Source organism: Drosophila teissieri, chromosome 3R (assembly GCF_016746235.2).
Source record: "Drosophila teissieri strain GT53w chromosome 3R, Prin_Dtei_1.1, whole genome shotgun sequence".
In the NCBI taxonomy this organism is placed as follows: Eukaryota; Metazoa; Arthropoda; class Insecta; order Diptera; family Drosophilidae; genus Drosophila; species Drosophila teissieri.
Genome location: NC_053032.1, coordinates 11,158,396 through 11,186,192, shown reverse-complemented (window position 1 = coordinate 11,186,192; position 27,797 = coordinate 11,158,396). Strand labels below are relative to the sequence as shown.

The following is a 27,797-nucleotide window of genomic DNA, read 5'->3' as shown; positions in this document are numbered from 1 at the left end:
TTGAAGTGATAGTATAGTTTAGTATACTTTATTTTAATGCGACTAATTGCATTGAACATAACCTTAATGTAGCACTATTTACAGCTAAATGATTTACAAAAATTTAACATGAATTCGAATCCCTCAAAAGGGATACATTTTTTAAGAGTTTTAGTAGGTTTTTAAATATTCATAATATCGAACAATAATTACATATACAAAATTAATAAATAGATAAAAAAAATGCATACTTGACCTGAATTGTGATGTAGGGATTAGTCTTCAATTATATACTTATTTTTGGAAAATCAAATTAAATGAATATATGTATATACATACATAGGTATAAAGTTAAGTGTGCTAACATTTTGGCGCTGCATCAGCGGCTCGTGTGTACAAACATTTATTTAAATGCTCACCCCAACTCTCGGCACTTCAGATGAAGCTGGAGCCGGAGATGGAGCCGAATCTGAAGCTTGAAGCTTGGAGCTTGGAGCACGGTGGAGAATTGCGCGTAAATTCGTTGCGGTCTGCGCGTCATCAACGTAATCGCCGTCAACAGCAGTCAACAGCATCAAACTGGCAGGCAAACGTTGCTACTGTTTCCAGACGCAGTCCGTCCGGTCAACAGAAGCACCAACCGCCGCGGTGAAGTGGTTTTTTATGATCAGACGAGATGAGCCGAGCCCAAAGCAGCACTTTCCATCCGAGAAAGAAACCGAGGCTCCAACAAAAGCGTGTCTGTCGAGTTCGTTAATGGGAACTATCTACACACACATGTACGTTCCGGGTACAAAGTGCACATCTGGCTTGTAACACGTTACATTAGATTTTGACTCTCACAAATAAATATATATTTTGAGTATCTCATTTGTTGTTTTCCAAGAATCTGAATAATACACTAGATTAGTAGAATTCGTATCAGGATCACAAAACGAGTCGATCGGGCCATGTCCGTATGTCCGTCCGTTTTTCTGTCCGTCCTTATAAACGCGGTGATATCGAAATCTTATTCATTCCTTTCTATATCATTTTCATTCCTTTGGTCTCCTAATTTAAACCATTGACGACGAAATGAACGTTTGGTCAATTATTTTTTCTGATTTCGTTATGATCTTCCTTTTAGTAGTTAGTTCTTATAATCCCTGTTAGTCAAATGGGCAAGTTGATTTGTTTTCTGTTCCTAACAGTCTATTTTTGTAACTTTTGTAACTATGTATGTATGTACATCCGAACGGATTACTTCAAACATACATCTGTCGTACCTACCGAGTCAGTTTTGTCAAGCGTTCGAAGTGACTGTAAAAATGAAGGTCTATTTGTATCAGATGCGCCCGGTGCTCTTTCTGTTCTACGGGGTGGAGACTACGGTCAACATGTTCGTGATGTACTTCCAACTGAAGGCATTTGTGTTCGTCAACTTGACCACGATGGAATGGGCCGATGCTCTGTTGCATTACTTTTATATGGCCTACTTCTACATATACACGACGGTAACGCTCTTTGCCAGCTTAAGCCTGTGCACCGGCCATCGCACTTCGATCGTCAAGGAGGTTTTGCGTCCTCTGGTCGGATTTGTTCTATATACGATTGTTTCCCTGATGGCGCTGCGCGATGCCGAGACGGATTTCTATGTATGGTATGACGAGAAGCAAAGTGGGGAACTATTGTACCCAGAGAAGCCGCTCCATCCGTTCTTCGGAAGTCTGCGGGACCTGGCGACGGCCTGTTTGGTGGCCAGTGTCATCAGTCTGCTGCACTGCCTCATTGCCCTGGATGTCCTGCTGTCGAATGACGACTCGGAAGACGAGCGTAAGGCATCCGATTCCTCCGACGATGTTGTCGACGAGGTCGACTATGTCCCGGTGCGTCTCTACGTCCTCGGGGGAGTTGTGCAACGTTGGCTCGAGCAGTTCGACTGGTTCCAGGACTTTACCCAAAGGGGAGTCACGGACATCTGATCCTTAAGCTCGTCTATTTCAGACAATGATGATCCAAGAAACGTATTGAATGACTCGCATCTTTGCGCTGTACTGTACTGTCCGTAATCTTCATTACCTCCTTTTGCACAACTACTTAGAAATTATATGATACCCAAAACATCATCGCTCTTCGTGGTGATTATGCAGCCTTTGGACTTTGTTACATCCAATGCAAGGAACCCCCACCATCTTCATTCTCATGACGTCAGTGGGAAGCAACAGTTCGGGCTGCATCATATAAAGCTCATTGTCGTCAATGTGTCAGCGATAAGCAGCTGGGGCCAAACATCTACATAAGTACACGTATCTATATCTGTATCTTTCCGCGGCCAGTGCGCAGGTCCGAAGTTGGCGAACAATCGATACATGATGGGGCATAGCGGCAGTCAAGAGCAAGGTGAAGCATTGCCCTGGTACCGCTGGGTGCGGTGCTTTCATTCATAAAAAATTGGTCTATATTGCATGGCCATAGCCATGCCTTCCTTTGGTGGACACTCTCAAGGCTACTTTTAGCCCAGACCGAGGATGTCCCTTTGCCGCTCAAAAACTGCAATGGACTTTCGAGCACAGACTGCCGGTCCGCAATGCATTCTTAAACTAACATATCAAAAAGTTAACAAGAGCCAACTCTTTTAGATGCCCAGGTGATGATAATTGTATGGCCTACTTTTCGGGGTTTTTTAATAATTTATATGTTCATGATAATTGCTGTGATATCAGAGAACTGCAGCAAGCACGCACCTAAGTGCACCGTAAACACGGTATTCAGCACCGGTGTTTGTAGACACTCTATTTCAGCAAACAAACACCGGGTTTTGCACCGGTGTCTTTTGCTACTTGCACAAAACACCGGTGTTGCTGACAACAAATTTAGGTGAGTGACGCAAGCAACGATCGGCAGTATTTCTGTATGCATACAATTTGTATGGGTGGAAGCGAGACGGTCTCAAAAATGAAGGGTGAAAGGGAACACCCAAGAAAAAGGTCGGGCACATGTTTTTGCGTTTTGATCTACCTAATGTCTCAACAAAAAACAATATTATATATTATTAAATAATATTTATACATTATTAAAACTATTCTATTTCTATTGTTTTTTCGCTTGTTTTTTTATTATACAATTTTATTTATTATAAAATTGTATTATTATTATTTTAAAATTATACATTTATAAAGTTAAATATGGGAAGCCGATATTAAAAATTTTAACAAAACATATAATATAATATATAAAAAAGAAAAGTCTATTTCGTGTTGTTTAAATTTCTGTAAAAAGAATGCAAAAATAGAAGATTTTGGGTATAATATATTTCGTTTTTCAGGAATTATGCTACCACAGGCACTCGAGTGTCTACCAGACACCCGGGTGTTTGGCGAGACACCCGGGTGTTTGCCACTCATCCCTTTTTGGGCACTTGCCTTTTCTGCATGTTGCTTCTTACCTTCGTTATGATGGCGAGTGTGATCGTACCGCTACTAGAGTGCGCATTGATTCGGGTGCGCGCACACAGGTGCTGCAGACAAACGAATATTTGAGCGGTGTTGCAAGTACCGCGTGACCGTGAGTGCACCGATACCAATTTGTTGAGTGTGATTAAGTGCAAAAAGGCTACCATGCAGTTCTCTGGTGATATGCAACAACATGATATTGATTTTAAATAAAAGTGAAGAAAGTGGTTTACTTTAAAAGCTTACTATACAAAATATGTCCATTTCCCAATCTTATTAAGTATTATTTTTAAGTACCTGCTCTCTTTTCAAGCATATTTTCCATACGGATACCCAATTCGAACGCAAGAGCTGCAATTTAAAACGAATAACCAAAGCAAAGAGTTGGCTTTAAACAGAAGTCAAGCCAAACATGAATAAATCTTGGCCAAAATCACATTTAACAAGGAGGAAAAACGCATTTTCCGCCCACGCAAGGAGCAAATGTGAAAAATACATAATTGCGAGAGGGAAAATCGATAAGGACGCCATTCCGCAGTAGCGGCGTGTCCTTGAAATCGAAAAGGGAAGGACCATTCATGAAGTTGGCCGAACTTTTCATGAATGAAAGTGGCCAGCGAGGAGTTGGCACAGCCCAGTCGGCATTTTGGTGAGTTTGCGCAGCATACGTGCGAATTTTCCAGGGGATTCCAAGTGGCGCTGTCACTTCGAAAACCTCCCCTTTTCTGGGCACTGACGCAACCACAATGCGCTGCTCCAAGGTCAGCGTAGAATTTCATTCATAAAACTGATACGCCCCGCGGCGTAGATATACCCACATACATACGAGCGTACATACAGAGCCATGGCGCGTGTAAGTTCCCAGGAGGTGGCCATGGATGGGGACTGGGAGCCAAGCGAGCACTCCATTTGCAGCTTGTTGATTTTTCTACGCGTGCAAACACAAACAAAGCGGGCAACCATTTCATTCATGAAACCAACTCAGGGGGGCTCCAAACTTCAGACAAGTGCCAGAGCTACTAAGCCCGCACCCCCAGCGAAAAGCTGCGGGCCCAGCCAAAGATTTTTGGAGCTGGTCCAGAAAACAATTTCGCGATAAGCTGAAAGCTGAAAGCAATTTTGCCCCTAGGAATTTGTGGTAAACTTAGTCGCTTGGGTTTCATTCAGATGGGAGGCGAATGGGGATGACTGTCATCTTGCCAACTTGAAAATGGTAAAGGTTATTGGATAAATGATGCGTGAGCACATACACATATCTGAAATTAAATGTAATTGTTGTGTACGTCACAGAGATTTAATATTTCAAATGCCTACATTTACATTGTTGCCTAGTTAATTGGAAAATATTTATTACACAACCTGGTGGTTACGTGTCGAATGAGTAATATTTTCACCAAGCCCCACCGAGTTTTCGTCTTTTTCTTCAATAAAGCCTCCTGAATCCCATTTTCTAAAACAAGGTCTGATTTCAGTTGATATCAGTTGTAAATGTTTAATATTGGACTTTGTAAAGAATGTTGTGAAAAAGAAATTATGTACAAGAGAAATGTCAACTTCCTACTATTATACCATAATTAAGTCCTTTATAGTTATGGTAAGTTTTTACAATTATCTCCCCTCCTAATTGTAATAAATAGTTTGGGCAAAAGCTATTGGGTGTTTTTATTTTATAAGGGCTCAGTAACAGCCAAAATGTGACATTGCAAAAAACGGATTTACAAAGTTTATAGAAATACCTTGGGGCACACCATCTTAAGGATATTGAGGCACAGTTCGATATTCCAGGGAGAACATAATTTTAGCTACCATCTAAAGTACTTCTTAAATCCATTCTCACTTAGACCTACAAAGGAGCAACTAAGCGTTGCTTAGAAGATCAAAAAACGCAACTACGTATAAAGTAAAATCAAATATAATAATAAATTAGCATCGATTTATGGCTACAGCTGTGTCGTTTGGTTGCCGCCCGCAGGTCCAGAAGTACCACCCTTCTCCATCATGCTAGGAATGCCCGGCTCCGACTCGGAACGCTTGTGCGTTCGCTTGGGCAACCGCTGGGTGGCCTGCTTAGCCTTGGGACTTGCCTCTCCGTCGCCGGAACTGTTGAGCAGCATCAGATCCGGCTGACTGCGCACCAGATCCTGCTCCTGGTAAACCTCCTGGACGGCTGAACTGGCATTGGTGTTTGTCACCTGCTCGTTAAGGCAAACATCGTCCAGATCCACATCGCTGTTGGAGAAGAGAGCTGTGGCGCCCAGTTCCAAGGAGTTGGTGACATCCAGCTCCTGCTCACTGGCCGCCTTCTTTGGCGTGGATGTGGAAGCGATTGAGGCTCGTGAGAAATTCTTACTCACATCGAGATGGCCGGCACTGGGCGGGGTCAACAGTGTGGTCACTTGTGCTGGCTTCGAGCCAATGCTATTGTTGTTATTATTATTGTTATTGTGGTTCTGTCCGCCCGTCGAAGCCGTTGAGACAGGAGCAGCTGCGCCTATAACAGGCACATTGGTCATGCTACTCGGTGTAGAACTGTTCCGCTCTGTCTGGTGTTCCTTCATTAGTTTGCAGGCCTTGCCCAGCGCACAGATGGTCAGGCAAATTCGCAGGCCCATTGCAAACAAATAGGCAAGCAGGAAGAGTAGCCAGGCGGCTAGGTTCTCGAAAGAGACCGCTGTGTAGATGGCCTTTATCAAGACCACAGCCAGCGGAAATGGAATAAAGCCCATGCGTCTGGCCACCAAATCCGAATGGTCTGAGAAGGCGTGCTTTTGCCGGGTCTGGGTCATATCATAGGCCAAGCTGGTCGTGTACTCTCTATAGATGCTCTCCGGCAGCTCATTGAATCGCGTGATAAACGCATGCTTCACCCAATCGATGAGGATTTCAGTGAACAGCACGGCAAAGCAGTCGGGCAGCATCACACAGAACTGGGTAATGCTCCAGTCAAACTCCTTCATGGTCTGGATGACCACAATGAACAAAAGCACAGAAAGATGGAATCGCTCTCGTACATCGCTACATGTCAACTGGAAGAGGTTGTTTTTGTCGAACTTCTTGAACACGGATCCCTTGAGCTCCACGAAATTATTCGATATCATGATGGTCAGCAGGCCCTTGTTGTTGGAGTTCACTGCCACATTCAAACAGGTAGCCTGAAAGAATAATTTAGTCATTAGCCATACGATTGCAACTGAAACAAAGTATGTGGGTTTGTGGGTTTTTATGGCGATTAAACTATCATTACTCACCTGAAACATGATCAGGCCGCTGTGCAAAAACACATAGATTAGCGTAAAGAGGACGTGCGTGAGTACCCCAAAGTGCTCCCGCTTGGAATTCTTTGGTTCTGTCGCCGTCCAGAAGAGAGCATCGATGGTATCCTGGCCAAAGGCGGACAGCAGGCGGTCGCCCACCTCCAGCATGTTGTAGAATATATACAGCTTGATGATCGACTGCGACTTGATGATGTGGTACACCCGATTCGTGTCCACTAGGAGCATTATCAGCGTCACCGTCATCCAGATGACGCCCTTCAGCAGATCACAGATTTCCGCCGGCGACAGCAGCCTTTGTCCGCTGCTGCGAAGTCGAAAGATCCGTGCTACCGTTCTGGAAACCAGGGCCCAAATGGCCATCACAAATCGGACGGGTAGAAAAGTGTGAATGTAAAGGAAGGAGTCGGCGCACTGCATTATCCCGTACACCATGAACCGCTCCAGATCCCGCGGAATACGCATGAAACTGTAGATCTTCTGCCTTCGTGCCGAATAGCGCTCCTCGTCGTGCTCCAGCATGTAGCCGCGTGTCATCTCCACTTTGAAGAAGTCGTAGAATGTGTTTGTGCAGGTCTCTGCGGGTCCTGAAATGTCAAAGCAAAGTTTATGATGCTTAAGACTGTTATATATCTGCATGGATTCTAATGATTTAAGTAAAACAGATACCTTTTGATCATACATCTTTAAACTTTTTCTATTGTTGGTGTTATTATATATAATAAAACGCCTTTAAAACTCGCAAATTGTAATACATTTTGTAATTAAGGGCTTTATATAGGATTCAGGATAATTGGCAATCCCTCATAACTCTCACAACATGAATGGCGTAAAACCTAAGGTATTTCTGTAAATTATATTTACAAGTAAAGTTCGTATGGAATGACGTGCGAAGAACAGTATTTGATTGTAGTAAGGTACAAAATGAATTCTAAATATTATATTTCAAAAGTATGGATTTTCAATCAGGAATCCTTGTTTACCGCTCTGCAGTCGCTGCTGCGCTGAGCCCGCTGCCGGCGCCACAGTCGGCGTCGCTGCAACGTCATCCTGGGTGAGCGGCGCCTTTTGCTTGAGCTCCTCCTGCTGGTGATGCAGTTCCTCCACTCGGCTGCCGGTGACGTCGCCGCGAAAGCGCAGCTGCCGCTTGCTGCCCGCGGAATTGAGTGTGCTGTTCATTAAGTACGGTGTGCGGAGTCCATAAAATGAATAATAACAACGGACTATGAAATTTCTGGGGTAACAGCAGCTATTTGGAAATGTACTAACGCGTGTCGGAAATACTCAAATGTAAACACTGTATATATCGAATGTCAAGAACTATCGCAGAGAGTCGCAGCTTGGTTTCTATTATATTTACATTGTAAATATTGAATTTTATTTTAAATTTAGGCATCTTAAAGAAGACAATTTGGTTAGATCCAATAAAGAATTGAATAAATGTACCAAAACTTAAAAAAAAACTTTGCTACCCAATAAGCTTTTTATGAAATAAGATACCCGATTAATACTGCATGTGCGATGGTCACAAAAAGGGATGACAAGGGGGAAATCGAATTATTAATCGCTGGAGTGCCGCCACTAAATAAACGCGTAGGAAATAATTCAATAGTTTATAGCAGAAAATATGTCCGCATCCGTGGAATTAAGCTCATACCGCGATCAGCACTTCAAGGTGAGTACATCAGAACGCGCTCATAAAGATTTCCCACTCAACAGCCCAATTGCAGGGCTCGCGCTCGGAGCAAGAGCGATCGCTCCGCGACTCGTGTACACTTTACGTGGGAAACCTGAGCTTCTACACCACCGAGGAGCAGATCCACGAGCTGTTCTCCCGCTGCGGCGATGTCCGGGTGATCGTGATGGGTCTGGATAAATACAAGAAGACGCCCTGCGGCTTCTGCTTCGTGGAATACTACATCAGATCGGAGGCGGAGGCGGCCATGAGGTGAGCCATCTCCTCGCAAGAGAAAGCCGCATTGTTGCCGGCACTCGTAGAAATATCCAGATCCTTGCGGGTCAAAGGGATCAGCACTGACGGCTGGGATATATAAGTCGGCTGGGCTATGATCTGCGAAGAGATAGAGTACTCTCTTGAATCAATATCATAAATATCTTTAAACTTCTGGAAAATCTGAATAGCGTGTACTGCTGTTTTCAAACTAGAAAACTAACATATTTGATGTACGGGGTGCCTCAAATTGTAAGACATGGATTTAAAGCTTTAAAGTTTACCTACAAAGTAGGAATGGCGCGATTAATATGGGGAATATTGGATCTCGACTTTGAAAAAAAACAACTTTTTTTTCGCCCAACACAGATTTGTAAATGGCACCCGCTTAGATGATCGACTGATTCGCGTGGACTGGGACGCCGGCTTCATCGAGGGCAGGCAATATGGACGCGGCAAAACCGGCGGCCAGGTGCGAGATGAATATCGCACGGACTACGATGCCGGCCGGGGAGGATACGGCAAACTGTTGTCGCAGAAGATCGCGCCCAACACGGACAACCGCTAGTTATTAGATAAGATGTAAAGACTATAAGCCACCATAATTAGATATTAAAGCAAATACCTAGACGTAACATCTCTAATCGCATATATTGTACGTTTTACATAGTTCTTTTGAAGACGTAATTGATATCATTGCGGCCTAGCATTACTGTATGAGTTTCTAGTGTTTGCGGAGGACTGGAATCCATTTACTTCTTGCCAATGTTGTTGGCCAGCGAGCAGCTAAGTCCGGTGCCATCGGGCTCGACATTCAGCTCGGTCACCTTGCCGTTCTCCACCACCAGGGAGTAGCGCTTGGAGCGCACGCCGCCAAGTGGGGGCAGATCGATGGTGACATCCAGGGCCTTGGTGAATCCGCCGGCGGGATCGGCAAGCAGGCGCACCTTGCCAGCGGCACCGTGCTCCTTGCCCCAGGCGGACATCACGAAGGGATCGTTGACCGAAACGCAGATAATCTCGTCTACGCCCTGCTTGGACTTCAGCTCATCGGCGGAGCTCACGTAGCCGGGCAAGTGGGTCTGTGGGTTGGGAAAGTGTATTATTCAGTTGGAATACATAAGCAGCATAAATTACAATGAGTTGTTGGAAGTTTCTACAATTATCACATGGTATTACTTATTTCACTGTTTAATAAACTTAAGTTTCATGTAATGCGATTTTTCTCTCAGTACAGAAACTCCAAGCAAAATACATGCACTTTGTTACGCACCTTGGAGCACCCTGGAGTGAAGGCGCCGGGAACGCCGAAGATGATCACCTTCTTTCCGTTGACCAGATCACCGGTGTTGATTTTGTTGGCTGGGGAGTCCTCAAACAGATCCACCGCCGGAAGGGAGTCTCCTACCTAGAAATGAAGGGGGCAGAAAACACACAAGCACACTTAGAGAAATTAGGGAGAGAGATGGAGGCGGTAACCTTGAAGCGTTGCAATTTTCGAGTGCCGCCGCAATCAATATTTATGCAGCTCGTCCCACCGGCTTATGTAATGGAATCCGGATTGCCGCAGAGCCGGAAATCTGTGTTATACGGCGACCCCCACTTACTTTCACCATAGCTGCACTGGTTCTGGACAGGGATCGCAGTGAATTGATTTGCTGGGGCAGCGCGGAGTTCACAACTCGGCCAAGAATTTTGCACGACAGCACACGCATTTCTCCTCTCTTTCTTCTTCTCACACACACGGGCACGCACTCACACAGCCAAAGACTGCATCTGGGTGGAGGAGAGTTGCCAGACCGCCACGAAAAAACAATAAGGGCCGTGCGTTTTCAGTCAAGTCTTAATTTTTACTACCTCATTTTTTTTGTTAGGGGGGGAAATAAAAACATTATGGTGTGGGGATGGACTTCCGTCATATTTGGGGGGTGGTGGGTGTTAGGTCTTCAGTGGCGCTATGTGCTCGCTCTGCTGACTATACTGTCGGCCAATCTCTCCAAATCGTCCAGGCTCTGCTCGTTGATTTTCCTCTCGAAATCGGCCATAAACTCATTGGTTAGACGCTCTGCCTGGAGTTCCGGATAGTGCTTGCGGAATCCCCGCAGAATGCTGTCCTTCAGACAGGGTTTTATCACCACCAGATTGAGTTTGGTGCCCTCTTTGATGTTGGGATAGGATGCAATTGTCTGTTCGTTGTTTAGCGGGCGTCCCAGTAGCAATAGCTTTTGATTCGCCGCCGATATCTGCAGTTCCGCCTCGATCTGGTGTTTCACCTCCAGAATCGTCGATGTCGGCGAGACCTGCGTGGAATATTTCAATATTAATGAGCTCACTTGATTTTGTCATGGTTTATTGTTACCTCGATCGTGCAGTCCTGGCCCTTGAGCACTTTGATTGTGATCTGCATAGCAAATGCCGTAAATATGATTAAAAAATTAGAAATATGGCTCGCAAGCGATATAAACAATCTGGCTTTGGCGTTGCCACCTGCTCTTTTCGGATATTGCCACCAGGTGCCAACTGGTCAAGCGTCCCTGGTCTGTAAAAAACTTAAATATTTGCCAATAATATGCAAAAATATATATTGAGATAACTTTTAAGAAACGATCAAAAGATGGAAAAGTATAAGGACGCATCGTGTTTCTATAATTCGGAGTAATTGACTTAGTCATCTTGTGAATTATGAAATTTTAAATGTTATCACACAATATTACTATTTTTAGTGTAGTTAATGAAGATTAGTGACAAACTATCGAAAACCGCCTAAATTAGTTATTTTACAAAATTAAACGATTAAAATAAGCAACATCATGCGAGATCCAAAAAAAACAGTTAATAAACATTCGATTATATTACAATAATTAATCATTAAGCTTTTGCTTTGGGCAATAAGACAGATAACTTTAAAATTCGATAGCATACAGGTTAAGCCCCAGGACTCTACTAAACTATACTTTTTTATACTTTACTTTAAGTTAGTTCCAAGGCATAGGCCAAAGGATTTAGCTTTAAAACGAAGTTAGTAACTTTAGTCATTTTTAAGCAACTATCGAGGCCGGATGTGTCTGGCAACGCCGCCGCCCGCCTGGTAACTCTATTTTCTATTGAGCACCGACAACGTTGCGTGAATAAGACAGTTTACATAAATTATTATTTACAATTGCACAGTCCGTTGATGTTGTGCGTTCTGAGCGAAAAGGTGAACTTGACCCCGGTGCCGATAGTCCGCCGAGCAATTGGGTGTGAAATTCGCGAGAGAGCCTTGTGGAATTCGCACGCGAAAATCGAAGCAAATCGCAGCGATCGAAGAAATTGCAGCGCAAATAATTCGTGTAGCCTCGACGACTGAATTTTTAACGCGAGAGCGGGGTGTGCGTCTGTGTGTGTGCGCTGTGCTGTGATTTTGTGTGCGTGTGCAAGCGTTTTTGTTAGAATTCGCATTTTACGTAAAGAACTAGCTTTTATCAGCAGTGAATTTGATGTTGGCGAACCTATATCGCAGCAGGGCCAAATTGAACAAGTTCTTGCAGCTTCTGGCGGTAAATTGGCGAAACAAGTCCCATGAAAACCCCCTTCTGAAATAATAGCCCACAAATTAACCTCGCCCCTTGACATTCAAAGTTATATTTGTTTCCCCACCTATATATGTGTATATATATATAATAAATGTGTGTTTGGGTCTTGGAAGTGCAACTACAACTATTAATCGTGCCTAGTACACATTTTATTTTTACGCTCTCTGGCTGTCGCCGTCTTTCTCTCCTTCTCTGTTTCACCCTTCTTTGCAAATACAAAACTTATGGCTACTTTCTGGGTGCCTTAAAAATATTTGTGTTAAAGAATGTCCATCCTTGCACAATCATCCAAAATATAAAGAAAAAACGTATGAAAAAACACCAACACCACCCATAAGCGCCCTTCTTCCCCATTTCCATTGGCATGTCTGGCAACCCTGGCAATTAGTCGACGGCCATTGCTTCTCAACTTGTTGCTCGTCCCTCGCATCGTTTGCTCTCTCTCTACTCTCTTTTTAAGTGCGCTCTCTCTGCCGCGAATGTTTTGGCATTTTTGTTATTTATTTCCGTTTCGAGTATAGTTTTATGCGAAAAACACACGAAAACGCCTAAAAGCCTGTATAAAGTGTTAAATCTATAGATTAATTGGGAATCCAAAATTCGCAATCACCGACAGCACCTGCCCAATTGAAATTTACAGCATCAATCGGAGGAACGCTGCATGAACGTGTTTTCGGTACCGTTTAGAACCGGATTTTCTATGCTAGAGAATAGGAATATGATCGCGGCTCTGTGGGGACATCTTGTGACAACTTTAAAACTCCAATTCGAAGCGGTTTTCCGCCATTAAGGCAACTCCAATTGGAAAGCGCGCAGCGAGAGATTCTTTAAGAATGCTCCGTTTCCCATTGGCAATGCATTTACAGTTATGGTTAGGAGAATAGCAGCGTGTGCAAGTAATACAATTCGATTTATGGACGTTTCACTATTCAGTGATTAAAGGAAAAAGATAAAGTTGCATAAAAAATGAGCAATAATAGTTATGAGAATCATGGTAGATTTCACTTAAACCCTTAATTTACGTTTACGCTGAGCGCCCCTTGAATGCAAATGTGTGCGTGTGTGTTTGTTGTTTTGTGGCTTAATTGCACGGTGTGTTGTGATGCTATTGTTATTTTTCCTTTAGTTATTGCTACGTTAATTTCTTTCTTTCGACCCTCCACAGTCCAAATATAATTTTCAGATAGCAATCAACTGAGAGCGGTCCAGCCCGGCTGTTGTATTTGTTTGTTTGTCCGGTTGTTTACGTTTTTTCTCTTGTTCTCGCTGCTTTTCATACGTATTTTATATTTTGTAAAATAAAAAATCGCTCTAAACTACAAAAAAAAAACACGTAGAGGAGAGCACATCCAAAGAGCCAAAAAGAACCAGAACCGATTGCGTATTATGGATAACGAGGCGTTGGAACCAACAACAAAGAGCAGTACGTCGGCAGCGACGCCAGCAGCAGCAGAAACGACAACAACAACAGTAGCAGCAGCAGCAACAGCGGTGGAAAGCACAACAACAATCGCGGCGGGCACAGCCTCAGCGGCAGAATCCAAAAACGAAACAACGGCCACAAACAACAATAGCAACACAAGCAGCAGCATCAGCAGTAGCAGCAACAACATAGTCATACCGGCACCGGCCACTAACGGTATCAAAGAGAGTAACAGTAACTTAAGTACAACAACAGCAGCAGTAGCAGCAGCAACAACAGTAGAAGGAGTAGCACCAGCAATAACCTCCACAATCGTGGTGACCGGCGGCACCCCTCCATTGAGCAGTTTGGTGAGTAGCTCTGCCCCAAAACACCAACCAGCCCTACCACCACCACACTCCCCCACTCACTCACTCTCTTTTTCTTGTCGTCTTGAAATCAGAGTCTTTCTCTGTTTCTGTTTCGATCTTCCTCTGTCTTTCACCTGTCGCCCTATTTGCATGCCTACCGTTATTTCGGCGTAAGCGTAAACCTCGTAATGCTTACTCGCACTCTGTGCATTTGAGTGTGTGAGAGAGTGTGCACACAGCAGAGCACAACACTTTCTAAGCCTTATCTTATCTAATCAGTGCAAATGATGTGTGTTATTGTATCGCTGCTTCCCCTCTCCCCGCACGATTCAAGTTAGATTGACCAACACCAATTAGATTCACAATGTTGCCAATTGTTAAATAAGTGTTCGTTCGGATAACAAATCGAATCGGAATTGTATCGCAAGTGCTTGACAAGCCAATCAGCACATACCCCCAGTTCCACATCTCCAACTTGACTAGTCTTTGGAGCGATAAACATATTAGATGTTTAATTTTAAGTATCTAACTTTACTTCCAACTTAAATTTGATTTCATAGATTCTTTTATTGGAAATATGTTTTATTTTTTCATGAGGCGAAATATTCATTATTTGACAAAAGATATAAATAACATTTTATGATTTTATAAGTGAATAGTAATCTAGCATTCTTTATTGCTTTTAGTTTTGGTTTTTGGTTTACAAATCGTTATCTTTTCAATGATATTGCCTTGGGTTATACGTATTGATAAGACCTTTACGATTGAATGAATAGATTGCCTTAAAATCATAGATTTTGTACGATTTTTATGCCAACAAAATCCGGAATAAATAGAAAAACTGCCTGTTTTATAAACATAAAATTATAGAATTGGTACGATTCCCCTCCATTTTTGCATCACCAAAGACCGAATTGATAAAACTTAGAATAAGGCGAGCACTTTGCTTTTTGAGCCAGCCAACCAATTACTAAATGAAATGCTTAACAAAATACATATGTACATGTTAGTGCTTGGAAAATACATATGCCACCACCTGAATCCCTGGTAGACGCCAGCAAAATAATCCTATATGTGTATGGAAAGCCTACCGAATTCCAGCTTCCTGACCCCAGAGCACAATTCATTGTTTGGCCTTACTAAATTCAGACTAAAACACACCCACAGGCAGCTCGACTTAGGCGTCAAGGATTCGCACAGTCCAAGGTAAAAGCGATGGCCGAAATGGCAACGAGGGACCACCCCGAGAACTGCTTTGCTCTGATTTTGCAAGTGCTACGTTTTGAGTATGCTTTTTGTTCGACCGTATATTGCTTTGCATTCGTTGTTAAAACTATTTTCATTTACTAACCATAAGCCATCCCGTTGAGATGGGCCAAGATAACCAGATAAGTCCCAATTGTACCCCTTTACAGGCTAACAAACTCAAGGACACCACACCACCGTACGATGCACCGCCGCCCACGCCGATCAGCAAGGTCCTGAACATCACCGGCACCCCACTCGCCCGCAAGGAAAAGCGCCAGACCAGTGCCCGATACAATGCCTCCAAGAACTGCGAACTGACAGCCCTCAGTCCGCTGAACGAGAGTGAGTAGCCCTGGAGAACGTTCTACTTTGAATATTACTTATAATATACGTACTGCCAGCTGCTCAGATCAGATCTCTATCTCCTAAGCCTGCAGATCGGTTAAAGGTGACCGAACTTGATCCTGCTTGTCGTAGCATACTTTTCAGGGCAACGTTCTGATCGGAATTTTAGAATATGTACTTATATTGTCAGAAGAAATACTTTGAGCTCAACTCTACTTGTAGTTTGAAAATTCAATGTTGACTACAAAAATCACAAATCAATTTTGTTTGCAACTTTGCATTTACAAAACGTAGTAATTCCATCAACGATATATGTATGTATAATTACGATTGTACATATATTATGTCAACTAAATCAGTAGATTTCCATCATTATAAGTTCAGCCTATGCGTGTACGACTAAAGGCATTCTCTGTAAAGTGTACCTACGACCTGCAAGCTTTGTTGGGAAAAATAATTGGCAGTGCGATCTTCAACGCATTTATTGCCGGCGCTTGATTAATTTCGCTCAGCTGTTGTAATTTGTTTATTATTTGTTAATCACATACGCGAAAGTTAAAGGTCAAGGGAGTGTCGTCTGATTAGGTGGGTGGCAACACTGACGCACGGCCACTCACACATGTGAAATATGCAACCGCGTCAATTCGCACCTCTCGCAATCTCAACTTCTCTTTCTCCTTCACCGGAATTTCAACACATGCGCTCTCTCCGCAGCCTCTCATTACACTGCGACAAAGCATCATTTAATGATTTCACAAATCGTTTACATCACATGTACACCAGCATTTCTTTTCGACATGGTCACCAAAGTATGCACAAAAAAAAAGGCAATTCAATTATTTGAAATTGGTTAAAAATGTTTAGGGAAAATGGGTCCAGGGGACCAAATTCCTTAACAAATTTATAAATTTACGTATTTATATACCGTATATATAAAATGTAATACCTAATTTTTGTCTGTGCAGTATTAATGTCATCGTATTGTGTTATTCACTAATCCTGCTAATTGTTAGGGCGGTTTTGACTCACAAATCGAATAAACAAATTTAGCTTGTTCAATACTATTATTTTATTAGGTTTAATTGTTATTGTGGCTCTCGTCCACCCACCCACTTTCGCTCTCTCCCTTCTCTCTCTTTCTATTGCTCTCTAATTTCTCTCCATTCCATTCTCTCGATATCGATTTTTCCGATTGGCGCAGCAGTCGAAGCAACAAAAAAGAACCGTTTCAAGACCGTGAACGTCGAGTGCCCCGAAAACTTTAATATTAGTTGAAAATATTCATTTTCCAAGTTAATTGCTCTCCTATCCTATTCCCTCATTTGATTCCCTTCAAACCGTAAGTTTTTCCACGTAATTATGGCCATTAGAAGGGCAAATAAGCATTTTACCAGAGGCGTTGTCAGTTTCAATTTTCATTTCCATTTGCATTCCATTTCATTTCGTTTGTGTTTCCATCAGCGCATAATCGCATTTGGCCTTAATCTAAACCATTATCTATATTGCAATTCCATTACAGATTCTATAGTTTCATACTTAGCGTGCCCAAATTGAGTTTCTAGTGTAGTCTTTCTCATGTGTTGTTGTTGGTCGGCGGGGGCGGCTGGGAAAAAAGAAGGCGTTTCGAATCAAGATTAAAACCGAGTGCCATTTGATCCAAGTGCCGGCACTAATGAGATGGTCTTCGGTGCTATGTTGCTGACGGGCAACGGGCTCAAAGGTCCCAAACAGCAACAGCAGCATCAGCAGGAGCCGCAGCAGCAGCAGCAACAGCAGCAAGAGCAAACGAAACCGGCGGCCATTAAATCCTCCAGCAAGGAGCAGGATCCACAGCCTATTGCAGCCGGGTATTATGCCCTCGGCATACGCATACCCAAGTCGCCATCGTTTCACAGCGGCCTAGATCAACTGGCCGACGACGAGTTGGACGATCAGGTGCAGGATCAGCAAGGCCAGGAGCAGCAGCAGCAGCAACAGGCCGGCAACAGGTTTAGGTTTAGCAGCGTGGAGGAGCTAAAGGCCAAGTTCGAGGGGCGGAAAACGCCCCTCTCACCGCCCGAGGCAGCAGCAGCAGGAGGAGCAGCCGGATCCGGAGTACCTACCGCATCCTCCTCACCTTCGTCCTCGTCCACCAGTTCCAATTCCTCGGCCTCGGCCCTGTCCTCGCTTTCCCAGGCGGCGTCATCCTCGCTAGCCTCGGCGGCGGCAAACTCGTCGGCCTCGTCCTCGGCCGCCACCTACGGTGGTGGAGCTAATTCAGCTGCAGCTGCTCTGATTGCCTCCTCCCCATTTGGATCGCAGTCCTCCACTTCCTCTCTGTCGCTATCCTCGAATGCCGGCATGTCGAAGAACGCGGCAGGAGCAGGATCTGGATCTGGATCAGGATCTGGTTCTGGATCTGGAACAACGACAGCAGGCCCTGCTAGTGGGGGCAACTCACTTGTGTCCACTTTGGCGCAACACTTCTCGGCGGCCACATCCGCCGCAGCATCAGCGGCAGCCGCTGCGGCATCTTCTGCCTCGGCGGCGTCCACTTCGTCAGCTTCCTCATCCACCGCCACCAACAACGCAGCCAACTCCATCGCCGCCAGCAAGGTTTGCAGCTTGGTCTTGTCCATACACATACACTCAGCGATCTAAATACTCAACACACACCCAACAATATCACCACTCCAGTACAAACCACAGATATGACACTTTCTTCCAAACCTTCACTAATGGAACTAGCTTCGGGATAAAGAACTCGGTACACATTTACCCTCCGAAAAAGAATTTTGACTAGAAATTGTTAAATTACCTAATTTGATAATATTATAAATCTTACATTCTTTATTTGAATCAGTTAAATAATATTACCTAAGATTACGTTTTCAAAAAAGTGTGTGATCCAAGTTGTTTATTGAAGTTGGGCCTGCTTCTGCGAATAATCTGACTTATTGCGTAACTAAAAGTGCCCTGAAGCTAATCCATTTAGTAGCATTTCACAATATCCACACACTAACTCCATCCCAATTGAACGAACCGAAAGTTGATAAACCAAAAACATACTCTGCTCTCATTTCATCGCTTCCTCATCATCCAGTCACCTGTGAGCGCGGCCGCGGCCATAAAGAACATACTGAATGCCACCAAGAGTGTGGGTACCAGTGCTGCGGCGGCGGCAGCAGCGGCGGCCACCTCCTCCTCATCATCCTCATCCTCCGCGGCGGCTGTGCCGTCGTCCGCCGCCGCCGTCGTCGCTGTTTCCACCACCAGCGATGTGCCCGCAGAGGAGCTGCGTCCGACGGTGGCCCAGAATCTGGTGGGCGGCATTAGCATCTCACTGGGAATTGGCCAGCGCAATGGCGGTGCTCCACCCGCGTCATCTACAGTAATGGTGACATCTAACTCCACCCTGGTGGTGACCACATCGAGCCTAAGCATCCGGCAGAACGGTGACATACTCCCGGGTCATCCGGCGGGTCTTCAGGCCTCGCCCCAGACACTGCAACAGCTGACGGGCAGTCCGGGAAGGGCTCGCGACCGGAATCTGTTCTACACGCCACCCACCGCTTCGGTTGCCCTGGCGCTGCCTGCACTGCGAGGTTGCTATCCCGAGTGGATCCGGGCCAAAGGCGATGGAAGGAGCTAAATAGCTCCTGTCATTGCCCTTGGGCTTGAGGTCCTTCAGCTACTTGATCCTTTCTTCTGATCTTCATTATGTTCGTTTTGAGTTTCGCTTGCCTGCTTTTGTTGGTCGTTTAGTAGTTGTAGGTTCTTTTTATTTCACATTAAGGTCTATTTTGTATGGTTTATTTTGGATGATACATCCATTGATATCCTGAAAATTAATTATGTTTATATTTGGTATTTCCTTAGAGACCGCCGCCAGTGATCGAGAGGAGCTGTTCATAGAGAAAATCCGACAATGCTGCACACTGTTCGACTTCTCCGAGCCGCTGAGCGACCTCAAATTCAAGGAGGTGAAGCGGGCGGCCCTACACGAAATGGTCGATTTCCTCACCAACCAAAATGGCGTAATAACCGAAGTTATTTACCCGGAGGCGATCAATATGGTAAGCCCAGACTGACTACTATTTTACCAATTAAATTATAAATTACTTTACGTAATTGATGAATTGATTTGTCATTTTTATTGAACAGAATCTTACTAATTTATCTGTTCTTTTCTGTCCAGTTTGCTGTCAACCTTTTCCGAACTCTGCCGCCATCCTCCAACCCGAATGGTGCCGAATTCGATCCGGAGGAGGATGAGCCCACGCTGGAATCCTCGTGGCCGCACCTGCAACTCGTTTACGAGCTGTTCTTGCGCTTTTTGGAGTCACCAGATTTTCAACCAAACATTGCTAAACGTTTTATCGACCATCAATTTGTATTACAACTATTGGATTTATTCGATTCGGAGGATCCACGTGAACGTGATTTCCTAAAGACTGTTTTACATCGCATCTATGGAAAATTTTTGGGCTTGAGAGCATTTATTAGAAAGCAGATCAACAATGTCTTTTACAGGTAAGCACAGGCATGGGAACATAATTGCCTCTCAGACTAATCGCATAACTTATTTAGATTTATTTATGAAACTGAGCATCATAATGGCATAGCCGAATTGTTGGAAATCCTGGGTAGCATTATCAATGGCTTTGCTCTGCCGCTCAAGGAGGAGCATAAACAATTTTTACTTAAGGTATTGCTGCCATTGCACAAAGCCAAGAGCCTCTCGGTCTACCATCCGCAGCTCACCTACTGCGTGGTGCAGTTCCTGGAGAAGGATCCTAGCTTATCGGAAGCGGTCATCAAGTGAGTAATTGTGATTGGCTTTGCGCTTTTTGTTATAAAATTTATAAAAATATATCAATATTTTTGCAGAAGCCTGCTTAAATTTTGGCCCAAGACGCACAGTCCCAAGGAGGTTATGTTTTTGAATGAGCTGGAGGAGCTGTTGGACGTGATTGAGCCGGCCGAGTTCCAGAAGGTGATGGTGCCGCTTTTCCGCCAGATAGCCAAGTGCGTTTCCTCGCCTCATTTCCAGGTGGCGGAGCGTGCATTGTACTATTGGAACAACGAGTACATTATGTCGCTGATAGCGGACAACTCGGCGGTGATATTACCCATCATGTTCCCAGCGCTCAATCGCAACTCAAAGACGCACTGGAACAAGACCATACATGGTCTAATCTACAATGCGCTCAAGCTGTTCATGGAGATGGATCAGCGGCTTTTTGATGAGTGCAGCAAGAACTACAAGCAAGAGAAGCAAATGTATGTTGGCTTTGGTTTATATTGACTTCCTTAGGTGCTTAAAATTATCTACTTTTACTTTATATTTACCTTTACGCCTCTCTGCATTGTAGGGAGCGTGAGAAGCTGTCCCAAAGGGAGGAACTTTGGCAACAGGTTGAGAGCTTGGCCAAGACCAACCCGGAGTGGACAAAGGCGCGCCGGTATAACAACTGCCTGCCGGTCAGCGACAGCCGGGCCCTGTACGATCAATATAGTGAGAATAGCGATTTAGCGTACGATCAGAGCGAGCAGAAGGCGCGCCAGCCGCCGCCTCCGCTGCCGCCCCAGAAACAGGCGCATCAGGAGCCCCGAGAGGTGAGACAGGCACTTGCCACACTAACAACACTAAACAACTACTAATCCGCCACGTGTGATCCTGGCGTCTGCTGTGAGCTGTGCCCAGCTAAGGCCCACTCTGGTTCAACTCTAATTCTAATCGAACGAATGTCTGTTAAAATAATCACACTCATGTCATTTAAAAAAATACATATTTGTATATCTTTAACTTTGTCTATTTATTTATTAATTATTTGGTTCCATCACTGTCCTAAGCCAACCCAAACGCATCCATGAAAATTCACCCACGACACAACAACTTTTCTAATCTGTGTCTTACATTTGGCCTGCACTTTTGGTTGAGCGCATACGAATTGGGCGGAACACATATCTTAATATGTAGTTTATCTTACTTAGATGTTAATTACACTTTTGTGCATCTTTCACCTCATTTGTGATCATTTCGATGGGAGAAAGTGTCTCTTCTGTAATATAAGTGTGTCTCTCATTTATTAATTTTAAACGACTTAACACTTAACTTACTTTCCTTAAAGTGTTCACCATTTCCTAGCATGAATCCCAGTTAGAGAAATCTGTACACGTTACTATTAAAAATTAGTGTCAAATTTATCATGTTGTTAACAACTCAGACCCAAAAACCATGCACACCCCCACACTCGATCTCAAAGAGACTTTTGTAACACAATTCGACTTTCGAGTTAGTAGATGTACATATCGCAGTCGTGTGTTGTCCAACTGGTGGGCACCGCCAAAAGCAAAACCCAAGTTCGTCATCGGGTTCCTCCCAGCACCCGCACTCGATATCGTAAGGCAATCGCAATCATTCCGCACCACCGTGTAACTTCACCCGTCCAGTGTATGTGCTGCGATGTCTTCGCAAGATAGCGGGTCCATTTTCTATTGCCAAACCCCTTCCCGTTCCACACAGATTCGCGGCGAGCGGAACAAGGACAAGCCGCTGCTGCGCCGGAAATCGGACCTGCCAGCGGACAGCGGAACCGTGAAGGCGCTCAACGAGCACAAGCGAACGGATGCGTACCTCACCACGCCGCCGCCGGATGGTAACTGCTAGGAAAGAGCTGACCAGCCGACGCCGCCAATATTATTATCTCCAAGCCCGAGGCGCTGAAAGGACAGTCCACAAAATACCCACATAGACCTACACACTCCAAACTAAGGCCAGAAAGCATACTTATATACAAGCACAAGCCCAGAGATGAAGGATAGGAGCAGCACAACTAGAACATACAATTTCGAACGATGCTGCGGCGTCGTCGCATTTGCATTTGGGGGCTTAGTGGGGGCGTGGCAACGGATGCAAGCCAATTGCTTTATATATGAACATACAAAATACCAATCTATAATGATCATGCATAGTACCAATAAAGATCTAAAATCCCAATAGAGACAGATTATACAGCTCCTCTTTCGTTTGCCCATGCATTTAAAGATTACTTTCCTCCTCCAACGCATGCCACAGTGAAGCTTAGCCCTGACCGAGTTTTGAGTTTCTTATATTTTTCGTTACCCACTGCATGTTGCTGCTAGCGATGCTTTAGCTGTAGCCCTATCGATTCGATCTAAATGTGCAATAATCTGGTATCACAACTATGCTCTTACCATTTCAGTAAACGCGAGAATATTAATTGTACAGTTGAATTTGAATTGTCTAACTTAAGGCGTAGGCGATTACCACCTTGATTGAGTACACACATATATCTCCCGACTTCTGCCACATACTTTCGACATGCATAGCTATATGACATCCAAACATCCAAGCCACTCGCATACACAGACATACTATACAAAACGTGTTTACTACTCCGCGACTAAAATTGCAAATATGTACGCTATTTAGCCTAGCAGTTAGCAGCTTACCCATAAATATTTATATTAAACAAATCACCCAGAAGGACAGATAAATTGTGCTACGTTGTGGTATGTATGTGCGTGTGTGTATTTTTGTATGTATTACCCATTAAATATAGACATATATGTGCGGAGCACTGTGTTCCTGAACACCGATGAAGAGGAACTAGGCATTTTTGTTTGTCTTGAGGCCACGGAGGATCCTGCGGACCGTGGAGGAAAAGAGATGTGCCAATTTCTGGGCTACTAACTACAGTTGATAACCAGCGGTAGAATATATATATATATATATATATATATATATACTTATAAGCATCCTTACATCGTCACCACAACAAGAACAACCACTTGGACGACTTGGACATTGCTGGTCGTAGCATCTACTTCTATACGTTAATCTATATGTAATTATGTAATATTGGATCCGTGTCAACCAGTCGTTTAGTTCAGTTCCATAGTCATTACCGGGTCCGTTAGACAAGGAATTATGCAGATACTCTCAACTATTCTAGAATCTAGACAAAGGCGACGAAGCAGATCAAAAGTTTTGCTACCACTACCAAGTGCTGTACACGCCAAAAACGAAAGGCTTCAGTTTAGCTATAGACACAAATATATATTATATAAAGAGATGTATTTACATATTTTTGGCATTATAGATACATACACAATGTGGAAAATTGCAAAACAATAATATGACGGAGAGGTAAAGGGAAGGTAATTCTTAGAAAGGCAGATTTTTTCATACAGGAAACGGTGAAAATCAAACTTTTCAACTTAAGAATTAAATATATGGGAAAAAACTATAAAATATTTACTAAAAGTGAAAACAATAAATGAAATGAGTTATACACCCTTAAAAAAATATATATGTGCAAATTGTAAATGGAGCATGTAATTTTGTAAAAATTATAAATAAAAGTTTATCAAGTCGAGAACTATTGAGCCTAAGTTTAGATTGGTGACATTTACAGAGCTGCCTAATTACAAATTAAATATAATTACAGAAACTAGATATGAATCCGGATGGATAGAGATGTCATTTGGCCACTTATTGCATATATACTCATTCACTGGAACTTTTCTGTGAGTCCTCGGGTCTTGATAGCCATTTCCGACAGATGCTGTTGCAGCAATCTCTTGTTGACCTTTTCCCTGTGGAAAAAATGAGAAAATTAACACATAGACAAGTCCTAAATAATATAAGAGTAAGCCTCACTTACTTGATTATTAGAGCAGTGTAGCGCGTTTTATCCGCGTCTGTTATGAGCTGGGTGGGGAAATTGGGAGTTGCCATTAGGGACTTCATCCAGACAGCCATCTCAGCGGCATATTTCCTGTTCATGGCGAGAAGGATGTCTGCAAACTTGTCCACCTGCGATCGCGGCGTTAGGTAGCCCACACACATCATGGTCGTGTACAGCGTCTGCTCGCCAGTGGCCAGGACGACTTCGGTCGCGTGGGTGTGGTTACGGGACTGCATCACAAAGTGGGTTAGAAACTGTATGCTGTTTCGGATGGCTCCACTCTCCGGCAAAGTCATTCCACGCTGCGCGTAAAAGACTAGTCGATCGTAGGCCAGTGTCTTGTCCTCCAACACTTGGGGGATTTTCTTAATGATCTGAGTCAGACAGCCGAAGAAGGTTTCCATAGTATCCGAAATGTTGGAAAAGTTCTGCTCGGGGGTGCTCTCAAACAGCTTGAAGCTGTGTTGAATGAACTCCCTCAGAAGCTGCTGCATCAGCGGCTTGCAGCCCTCGTCCTTAAAGAACATAACAATGGCCTGAAACAGAGAATTCAAATAAATCCCTCAGTCTTTTGCAATGTATTGGAAAGACTCACCGTTTTGGATATCTCCAAAGTAGGAGCGCAACATCGGGTCTGAAAGCTGGCCACAATAAACAGACAAAGATCCTGTAGCATTGGCTGGAAGCTGCTCCTTAAATTCGTAATCGCATGCTTCATCGCGCTGCAAGCGGCCTAAGATAACGATACACAAACGGTTAAATTGTATTATTTATATACAAATTGTGTGTTATTTCCGTACCTCCAGGACATCGATCTCCTCCACCCACATCTCGGCGATTCTTTTAAAGATGGGCATCGTTCGCTGCATGACGAGGAGAACTGGCTGCACAACCGGTTGGTCCGTCTTCTCTTCATCCACATCCGTGTTCAGCGACGAGAAGAGAGTGGAGATCATATTGAGCCGGAAGATTGTGCGAATTCGAGCAGCCGGAGTTTTCTAGTAGAACAAAACTAATGGTTAAATCCTAATCACATTTTCTTAAAAATGTAACTACTAGGTGGTATAACTTAGAGAGTGTATTGTCTAATTAGCTTAGAGCATATTTACTTACCGAATCTGCCTGACAAATGGCCTGTAGCTCCTCAAAGCACGGACTAACGATAATATCCAAGTACTTGGGTATTTCCTCCGGCTGCAACAGGCTCATTAGCTTTCCGATGCTGAACATAAGCCTTACCGAATCCGAGTTCTTCATACGTCCAGTGTTCAGGGAAGCGTGGCATGCGTTTAGGAGCGGATCCGCATACGGCTTCAGCTGCAGCTGACAATCACGGCACAGCTCCTTTAGGCCGAGCGTCGCTTGTGCTGACATCGAGGAGTTCAGGCCGCGCACCAATAGGTTAATGGCTGGCGGAATGTACTCAGGGTTCTCCATCAGCCAATTGCAATAGGAGCCAATTGTCTCCAGCGCAGTGCCCAGTAGCTTGACATTAAGCTTCTCGTAGGGAATCTCTGCCAGCACTCTCATCAGCCTGGGTATTTGCCGCACTTCCTCGCCGCCAAAATGTTCGGCCACCGACTGAAAGGAATAGATGCATGCCTCCAGCTTTGTCCAGTGTGCGGGATGTCTTTGCAGATCAGCAATAGCCTCGTCCAGCATGGCAGCCAGAATCTCCAAGATATAGGCATTTAACACGTCATAGCAATACATCTAAAACGAATAAAGTTAATGCCAAATTAAGCCAGTTACTCATTAAAAACGGTAGTCAAACACTCACAAAGGTATCGGATATATCCTGTCTGTAGCACCTGAAGCATTCCAAATCATCCGAGCTCCACTTGGCGAGAGACTTTTCGTCTGGCTGCTCTGACTTTCTCACTAGTATTCTGGTTAGGTGGGCGTACAATGGTTTGATGTACTCCCAGCACTTGCGTTTCTGCTCATCGTTTGACATGGCGAACACTTCATCTTGCAGCATATACCAAAACGCCAGGGCCATAGTGCTGCAGGACTCCTCCACGGGATAGATGCCCGGCTTGTCCGTGCAGTGGAGAATCTCCTGCACAATACGGTGCACGAGGAGCGACAGTTCCGGATCCGAGGACGTAATTCCGCTAAGCAACAGCGTCGAATGTCGCTCGACGGACGACACGAACAGCATGTATATATGTACGATAATGTCCTCGTTGTCATTCTCCCTCTTCCACTCCGTCTTTGTGATTTCTGATAGCGAATCCAGGAACATTTTTATAAGCACAAAAGCCGTCTTTGGGTAGTTGTGGCAGTCCGGCTGGATGATGATGTTTACCATTGTCTTCAGACAGGATTCAGCCAGCTCGTTCTCATCGGCGGTCATGCAGCCGTCGCCTGCGTGTATGCAGGGCCAGTAGCACTTGTGGACCACTTCCAAGAGCACGGCGGTGATGGTTACGCAGCCCTCAATGGTGTAGCCGATGTTTCTGTCCGAGTTGAAAGCTCAATGAGAATATGTTAAGTATAATTGTGTAAATGTAATACTCACTTGATCCAGGTGCCGACGCACTTGACGGCCCTGTTCATGTTGCTGTACGTTTCGGCATCCCACACGCGGTTCATCTGCAGCTTCAGATATCGCTCAACGGTCTGGATGACCAGTTGGACTCGCTTGGCGAGCTCGGCGCGCAGAACTACCCGCTTGACAGACGTGTGGATGACCTGTGCTTCCTCGGGAATGGCGGTCAGCACCTCAAGCATGATCCACAACTGCACATCAGCGCTGACATTTGGCATCCGTTGGTTCTGAAACGTGTTGATCACCTCCTCGATAGCGCCGGGCCATTCGCCCAGCATGTGGACGATGTAGGCGCCCAGCGAGATGCACAGCCGGTTGAGGACGATCTTCGGCCCGCCAGCGAAGCGGACGATGGACTCAAGGATCTTCTGCTTCAACTCCTCGTGATTTTCGGGCGGCACTTCGTGCCAGTGCTTCATCAGCTTGGAGTGCAACGTGATAGCGCCGAAGAACTGCACCTCCTGACTCTGCGTGGGTGGTCGGGCGATTGGGTGGCGGTGGGGGGTGGGAGGCGAGCGGTGGGCGGTAGGTGCATGAGTATACATATCCGGGTAATTGATGCATTGATGCGCAGGTCCTGCGGGGTACTCACCTTGCCGAGCTGCATTAGCTGCCAGGAAAACTGCCAGGCCTGAGGACTGGCCTCCGCATCGGTAAGCCATTCATGGGTGATCGCCTGGTTCTGCGAGTTCGAGCGGTAGAAGGACACGACCGCCTCCTCCAGACGCGCTATGTCGATGGGCTCCATGTGGAATGGCTGCTTCTGCTGCTGCTACTGCTGCTGCTGCCGAGGGGCAGGCTCCTGTCCGCTAATCCTCGGGTGGTGGTTTTCCTTGCTGCTGCCTGTGGGCACTGGAGGCGCGAGTGTGACCGTCGCGCGCAGCTGCCAATTGCCTCGCCAATAGAGTGAAAGGTCACTCCATTTCCCACTTTGCCGCGCTTTTTTCTCAGTCGTATATAATATTTAAATATA

At 44.7% G+C, this 27,797-nt stretch overlaps 7 protein-coding genes across 15 annotated transcripts; 3 read left to right on the top strand and 4 right to left on the bottom strand.

Annotated features, from left to right (window-relative positions):
• The first annotated feature begins 1,279 nt into the window (after window positions 1–1,279).
• On the top strand, window positions 1,280–2,033 carry LOC122621656. Its single transcript, XM_043799596.1, has one exon. The coding sequence runs from the start codon at window positions 1,287–1,289 to the stop codon at window positions 1,938–1,940; it is 654 nt and encodes a 217-aa protein (XP_043655531.1). The 5' UTR covers window positions 1,280–1,286; the 3' UTR covers window positions 1,941–2,033.
• Window positions 2,034–5,053: 3,020 nt separating this feature from the next.
• Window positions 5,054–7,967, bottom strand: LOC122620008 (protein TAPT1 homolog). The gene is made up of 3 exons (XM_043797270.1): window positions 7,666–7,967; window positions 6,659–7,269; window positions 5,054–6,562 (listed from the first exon to the last, which is right to left on the bottom strand). The coding sequence occupies exons 1-3, from the start codon at window positions 7,859–7,861 to the stop codon at window positions 5,351–5,353; spliced, it is 2,019 nt and encodes a 672-aa protein (XP_043653205.1). The 5' UTR covers window positions 7,862–7,967; the 3' UTR covers window positions 5,054–5,350.
• A 248-nt stretch (window positions 7,968–8,215) lies between these two features.
• On the top strand, window positions 8,216–9,277 carry LOC122621815 (nuclear cap-binding protein subunit 2). The gene is made up of 3 exons (XM_043799805.1): window positions 8,216–8,357; window positions 8,413–8,630; window positions 9,003–9,277. The coding sequence occupies exons 1-3, from the start codon at window positions 8,310–8,312 to the stop codon at window positions 9,199–9,201; spliced, it is 465 nt and encodes a 154-aa protein (XP_043655740.1). The 5' UTR covers window positions 8,216–8,309; the 3' UTR covers window positions 9,202–9,277.
• On the bottom strand, window positions 9,266–10,399 carry LOC122621814 (peroxiredoxin-5, mitochondrial). Its single transcript, XM_043799804.1, has 3 exons — window positions 10,241–10,399; window positions 9,907–10,041; window positions 9,266–9,715 (listed from the first exon to the last, which is right to left on the bottom strand). The coding sequence occupies exons 1-3, from the start codon at window positions 10,346–10,348 to the stop codon at window positions 9,386–9,388; spliced, it is 573 nt and encodes a 190-aa protein (XP_043655739.1). The 5' UTR covers window positions 10,349–10,399; the 3' UTR covers window positions 9,266–9,385.
• Window positions 10,400–10,462: 63 nt separating this feature from the next.
• LOC122621816 (ubiquitin domain-containing protein DSK2) lies at window positions 10,463–11,150 on the bottom strand. The gene is made up of 2 exons (XM_043799806.1): window positions 10,993–11,150; window positions 10,463–10,933 (listed from the first exon to the last, which is right to left on the bottom strand). Exons 1-2 carry the CDS (start codon window positions 11,038–11,040, stop codon window positions 10,589–10,591), a joined length of 393 nt encoding a protein of 130 aa, XP_043655741.1. The 5' UTR covers window positions 11,041–11,150; the 3' UTR covers window positions 10,463–10,588.
• Window positions 11,151–11,702: 552 nt separating this feature from the next.
• LOC122621813 (serine/threonine-protein phosphatase 2A 56 kDa regulatory subunit gamma isoform) lies at window positions 11,703–22,936 on the top strand. Of its 9 annotated transcripts, none has more exons than XM_043799802.1 (9): window positions 11,703–11,832; window positions 13,374–13,981; window positions 15,397–15,571; window positions 19,433–19,629; window positions 19,752–20,086; window positions 20,144–20,374; window positions 20,444–20,836; window positions 20,929–21,172; window positions 22,783–22,936. In XM_043799802.1, the coding sequence occupies exons 2-9, from the start codon at window positions 13,595–13,597 to the stop codon at window positions 22,783–22,785; spliced, it is 1,965 nt and encodes a 654-aa protein (XP_043655737.1). In that variant the 5' UTR covers window positions 11,703–11,832; window positions 13,374–13,594; the 3' UTR covers window positions 22,786–22,936. The 9 variants fall into 9 exon arrangements, with proteins under 9 accessions (XP_043655737.1, XP_043655732.1, XP_043655735.1 ...); XM_043799797.1 differs by lacking the exon at window positions 22,783–22,936 and adding an exon at window positions 22,083–22,569 and having other exon boundaries at window positions 13,546–13,981; XM_043799800.1 differs by lacking the exon at window positions 22,783–22,936 and adding an exon at window positions 22,083–22,569 and having other exon boundaries at window positions 20,447–20,836.
• A 391-nt stretch (window positions 22,937–23,327) lies between these two features.
• LOC122621812 (importin-13) lies at window positions 23,328–27,693 on the bottom strand. The gene is made up of 8 exons (XM_043799794.1): window positions 27,417–27,693; window positions 26,795–27,291; window positions 26,051–26,732; window positions 25,384–25,983; window positions 25,071–25,268; window positions 24,866–25,003; window positions 24,247–24,806; window positions 23,328–24,178 (listed from the first exon to the last, which is right to left on the bottom strand). Exons 1-8 carry the CDS (start codon window positions 27,570–27,572, stop codon window positions 24,094–24,096), a joined length of 2,916 nt encoding a protein of 971 aa, XP_043655729.1. The 5' UTR covers window positions 27,573–27,693; the 3' UTR covers window positions 23,328–24,093.
• Between the last annotated feature and the right edge of the window lie 104 nt (window positions 27,694–27,797).